We start from the raw sequence: 6009 nt of genomic DNA, 5'->3' as shown, positions 1-6009 counted from the left end.
TATTTTTTTATATAAGTGTGAAATCCCAAAATACATGTCACGAAATAGGTTTGAGTTGATACTTTCTGTCCTCCACGTGTCAGATAATAGCAAAGCACCTCCAAACAATCGTCTATACAAAATTCAGCCATTAGTTGACATCTTAGTAAATAAGTATAACAATGCCCTAATACCAGAAAAAAACTTGTGTATTGATGAATCGATGGTTCCATTTTTGGGTCGTCTTTCTTTCAGCCAATATGTAGCCAATAAAAGACATCGCTATGGAGTAAAAATTTTTAAACTATGTACTCGTGACTTTTATACATCACAGTACAAAATATATGACGGAAAAGAAGCTGTTCCTGGGCAACTTGTATCTTGTTAAGTTGTTATGGAACTTATGCAGCCTTACTTGGACAGTGGAAGGTGTTTATACGCGGATAATTGGTACACCAGTATTGATCTTGCAGAAAAATTACTAGATAGACAAACACATTTAGTGGGAACGCTAAGATCCAACCGAAAACGGAATCCAAAAGAGGTGATAGCCAAAAAACTAGTTAGAGGAGGAGTAATTTCAAAACAAAATCGACGTGCTTTTATGGTACTGAAGTGGAGAGACCGACGTGATGTTTTGATGTTAAGCACAATGCATACACATTTAATGATAAATGTTAACCAAATGTTATTGCAGATTATAATACAGGAAAATCGTATATCGATTTGACAGATCAATTGGGCTCCTATCAATCTTGCCTAAGGAAATCTCTCAAATGGTATAGAAAAATAATGTTTGATATAATATGTAACACATCTATGATCAATGCTCTATCATTGTATACTGGTGTAACTGGAAATAGAATGAAACTTGTGGAATTTAGAGAAGCTGTCATTCAAGGATTGTTGAGGAATAAAACTACAACACACGTACCAACACAAAAAATAAATGAACATTTATTGGAAAAAACATCAAAAACTGGAAGGTGTAAATGATGTTATGAAATCATCTCTAAAGAAAAAGATAATACATTTTTTAATATTTCCTTTTCTATGAATTAATAAATATTTATTTATTTATAGGAACAAATGTAGCTAGAAAAAAAACAAAAAGAGTGAAGACAATGTGTACTACTTGTGAAAACCATTTTTGTACAGAATGTTTTTTTGTAAACCATAAAGCAAGATTCAATTATTAAGTATTTTTATAATATAAGTAATTCTTTTGTGCATTTTTTTCAGATAAAACGTATTCGAAAGGTCAAAATAAAAACTTGATTTAAATAAGAAATATCCATTTCCTATCTTCGCTGAGTAGACAAAACTGGTCCTAGGGGCCTCAATATTTAATTCCAATGTTAAATCAGTACAGACGTGTACACATTTCTGTATACGAAATTTGTTTTAAAAAAAAACTCGTGTACAATATAATGTACACGAAAAGAAAAATGATAAATAAAGGAGTGTACACAATTGTGTACACACGGCGCCGGGTAAAAAGTAGGGGTGCGCGATTATGACAATCGATTAATCGATCCTAATCAATTAATCGATTAATCGATTATTTTTAATAATTTTAGATAATCGATTAATCGGAAGATCGATTAATCGTAAAAAATAATCGATTAATCGATTAATTGTTTCGATTAATCGATTAATCAGCCAATCGATTAACAATTAAAAAATCGATTGTTGTGTGTAGTATCACAGATTAATGAAACACGATAAAAATATATCCGTTATCATAATAAAACATTGGAAAACGTTGACTATTGATCTATTTATATCTTCTGTAGATACAAAATTTGTTACATTAATCCATAACGTCATCATTACAATTATTATTAAAATAACGTTTAGTTTACGAATTACGATATTCGAATTTACAATTACCTATTGGCTAATGGCTATTACCTCAATTTAAATCATGAGTGAAGTGTGGCAAGTTTTTATTAAAACTGACTGTGGTTTACGTGCCCAATGTCAAATCTGTAAAAAGACGTACGCCAATTCAGGTACAAATACAACAAATTTATGGAATCACCTTCAGTCCAAGCACAAGTCAAAATTTAAAGAGTTGGATGATCAGCGCAAAGGATTTTCAGGATCGCCATCGCCATCCTCGTTGTTAGTTAACATTGATGAATGTGATGATGAGTAAGTTTTATTTATGTGTATTATTTGTAACAAATATTTTCCATCTATGGACTATGATATATTAAGAAGTAATCTATTAAGTATTAATTATTTAAGTAGGGTAAAGTTGGGTACTGACTAGTGACTACCTACTGAGTTGAGTACTGACTACTGAGTACTGACTACTGACTACTGACCACTGGGTAACTGCATAGTGAATTCTGATAAGTGATAGGTCGATTGTTAACGTAATAACGTCACATCTATGACACAAATAACCACCTATTTATTGGGATATTAAATAAGAATAAATAATGATTGAAAATGTTTTATTCATTTTTTCATAATCTATTATTATTTTTTAAGTTTTATGTTAAGCAATAAGTTTTTTAACTACCTATCCTTAAAGTAATTACTAAATATAGCCATATATAAATACCTACTTTTTAAAATTTAAATTTTTAAATAACTGATTTTCAACAAATTATTAGTACCTACCTATTATAATATATATTAGATTAGTTGGATCATACAATTTGTATTAATATTTTAGGCTAACACTTAAATTTTTAAAATATTATACACAAACGTTTAGGTTAAATTATAATTTAGTTTAATAATATCAAAAATGTTTACTGTAATAATTTACTTTTAATGTGAATTTAAATTGGTTTAATGTCTCAAGTTTTATTTTTAGGGGTTCATTTTCATCAACAGCAACAACAATTCCATGTTCAGTAAACAGTACCAGCTCAAAAATGAAAAATGAAAAAAAAATGAACCAATTACCAATTACATCTTATACACTTACTGCAACTGCTCAGGCAAGAATCGACAATGTGCTAGCTTATTTCATTTCTACAGATATGATGCCGTATAGTATTGTTTCAAAAGATGGATTTAAAATGTATACAAATGCCCTTAATGCTAGTTATAAAATTCCAAGCCGCAAAACAATGACTGAATCAAGGATACCTTATCTCTACAAGGTGACTAAGGACAATGTTGAAACTATAGTAAAAAATACATTGTTCATGTCATTCACTACTGACTGTTGGACATCAGTAGCAAATCAACCATTTATGGCTTTGACAGGTCATTATATTGACAATGATTTTAATTTAGGTATGTACAAAAACCAAAATACTACCGAATTATTTTAGTCATAGTTAAATATTTTATCAGTTTTTTTTATTTAATTTTGTTGAAGAACAAAAAAATAACAAACATTCAATGTAATTTTTACATACGTAGCCCGTAGGTCATTAATTTATTGCCCTAGTATTATAAACTCATTTAAATTATTTATTTTTAAATTTACAGGTTGTATATGTTTGGGATGTATTGAACTTATTGAAGATCATACTGGTGACAATATAGCTGATGCATTGATTATGTTATTCTTGGAATATAATATTGAAATCCCAAGCAATAAAATATGTTCATTTACAACTGACCATGGATCCAATGTATTAAAAGCAGTTAAAAATTTGAATATTACTCATACACCATGTTTTGGGCATGCTTTTAACATAGCTGTCGGAAGAATATTTCTTCTTCAACAAGTAAATGCAATTGTAGTAAAAGTAAAAAAAATTCAAAATATTTTTGCACATAGCTGGCAGGCAGTAAAACATTTAAAAACTGAACAAGAACGATTTGGTTTAAAATGTATAAAATTTCCGTCATATTCAAAAACCAGATGGTGGTCTCTTCTCGATTTAATTAAAGTTGTTATTACCCAAGAATTAGCTTTATCAAGTTTTTTACGTACCTACAAAAAAGGAGAGTATAAAAAATGTATAATAGATGTTGAAGAGTTTGAAGTCTTAAAATGTATTGAAATGGTTTTAAGTCCTTTTAGAGAAATTGCAGATAATTTAGCAGGGGAAACCTATGTAACTGCTTCTGCTATATACCCAGTAATTAATAATATAAAAAATAAAATTAATGAGGTATCCACAAATGAAAATACAGCTGAATTAAAAAACGAAATGTATAACACAATTTCGGATTTGCTCGATAATCGTTATAATGACAACAATGCATTAAAAATTACTATGGTACTGGATCCTCGATTTAAGATGAAATATATAAATGATACTGATCAAATATCTGTCAAATATGCCATGAAAACTGAATGTCTTAGTGCTTGGATGGTTTGGAATGAAATGCATAATGGTAAAGAAGATGGAACTGATAATTTATCAATGGGCAATTATAGTTCTCCATCTAAAAAAATTAAACAATCTGGCTTGCTTGCAATATTCGGAGAGCCAAATGTTCCTAATGATCGATCTTCAAATCAAGTAAGACTATAAAACCTAGTTAAACCATTCTGATCAGCACTACTAGCTATTACATATTATTTGTATTTTGTTTTATTTAGGAAGATGATACTACACCACATAAAATAGAGAAAGAAATTGAGTTTTATACAGGATTACCTACAATATCATTTTGTCAAAATCCTCTAAAGTGGTGGAATTTAAATTCATCGATGTACCCTTTTTTAACCATTCTTGCAAGAAAATTTCTCACCATTCAAGCTACTAGTGTGGCGTCTGAGAGGGTTTTTAGCAAAGGAGGTCTTATAGTCACAGATCATAGAGCTACACTTACTAATGATCATGCTAGCCAACTTGTTTTTCTATCTGCGAATAAGGCCCATGTTCCAATTCCTGTTTAATAAATACAATTATTTTACTATTGTAAATTTATGTTTTTAGTTTATGCCAAAAAAGGGTTTTTAATTTTTTTACACTTCAGTTGACTACTTGACTAGAAGGTTATGTTTTTTTACATTTAAATTCAAATTTTTTTTTTAAAAAAGGTTTTACATTTTTATTTTATATTTTTAACTATTTATATAATTTGTTAAATACCTACTCCAAAGTGTAGAATTTGAGATTAACAAGACTACAAGAGTACAAGACTGTACAAGTAAATGTTGTTTTTTAATTATTTAAATAAAATAAGTATTATAACTTTGTTAAATGTATTTATTCTAATTATCTAAGTATCTAACCTTTAACTTATACCTATATGAGACATGTGACTAAATGTATAGACTATAGATATATTTTATTAGCATACATTATGTTGTAGAAGTTGAAGTTTTTAAAATCACCAAAAACTCTACAAAAGTCTTTTAAACTTATATCTTATATTTTATTAGTAAACAAGAAATTCTCATTACTATATAACAAAATCAGTTAGTTGAACATATTGTATAAGTGCATAAGGATTACAAATTTTGTATATAATTATTTTTCCTTACCTATAACAAAGTTAACAGTTTGACAACATAAATAATCAATTTGACAACATAAACAATACCTAAATTAAGTAATTTTAATAATAATATCAGTCTGAGTGGTCCGACCCTCTGAGTTCTGAGTTGAGCACCACAAATCACAATGTCTAGCTGATAATATTTGAAATCCTAAGATATATAAGCTTAAAGATAACTGAAAATTAAAGAAACACTTAAAAATTTATCAGCTTTAATTATTAAAATATTAATAAATTATAGGTTTACTTTCGGAAAAGTGGGTCATGAAATTATTAAACAATATTTTAAAAAACACAATATTGTAAAATTAATAGATCCTTTTGACCTTTTCTCAAGATCTAAAAAGTTCATGAGGATCTATGATCTATCTCCAATATTACCGGTGGCCCGTGGGTAGGCCTCTGCCGGGATGTCACCAATTTTTTAACACCGGGGGAAGGGGAGAGTCTAAATGCAGCATTGTCAGTAGTCCACTAAAAATCGAAAGTTCTAAAATGATACGTTTAATGTTTATCATTTCCACTATAACGATCCTAGTATATTCCTATCTGCTGAATTCTTGTATTGATTAATTATAAATAGCTACATAAATTAATTTA

The 6009-nt window shown here is 28.7% G+C and overlaps 2 protein-coding genes across 2 annotated transcripts; both read left to right on the top strand.

Annotated features, from left to right (window-relative positions):
• The first annotated feature begins 373 nt into the window (after nucleotides 1-373).
• Nucleotides 374-975, top strand: LOC111030157. Its single transcript, XM_022309532.1, has 2 exons — nucleotides 374-608; nucleotides 677-975. The coding sequence occupies exons 1-2, from the start codon at nucleotides 374-376 to the stop codon at nucleotides 973-975; spliced, it is 534 nt and encodes a 177-aa protein (XP_022165224.1).
• A 646-nt stretch (nucleotides 976-1621) lies between these two features.
• LOC111030158 (zinc finger BED domain-containing protein 1-like) lies at nucleotides 1622-4875 on the top strand. Its single transcript, XM_022309533.1, has 4 exons — nucleotides 1622-2136; nucleotides 2813-3240; nucleotides 3439-4424; nucleotides 4505-4875. Exons 1-4 carry the CDS (start codon nucleotides 1907-1909, stop codon nucleotides 4802-4804), a joined length of 1944 nt encoding a protein of 647 aa, XP_022165225.1. The 5' UTR covers nucleotides 1622-1906; the 3' UTR covers nucleotides 4805-4875.
• The last annotated feature ends 1134 nt before the right edge of the window (nucleotides 4876-6009 follow it).

This window comes from Myzus persicae, unplaced genomic scaffold, assembly GCF_001856785.1.
Source record: "Myzus persicae strain clone G006 unplaced genomic scaffold, MPER_G0061.0, whole genome shotgun sequence".
In the NCBI taxonomy this organism is placed as follows: Eukaryota; Metazoa; Arthropoda; class Insecta; order Hemiptera; family Aphididae; genus Myzus; species Myzus persicae.
This window is presented reverse-complemented; position numbering and strand designations above follow the sequence as displayed.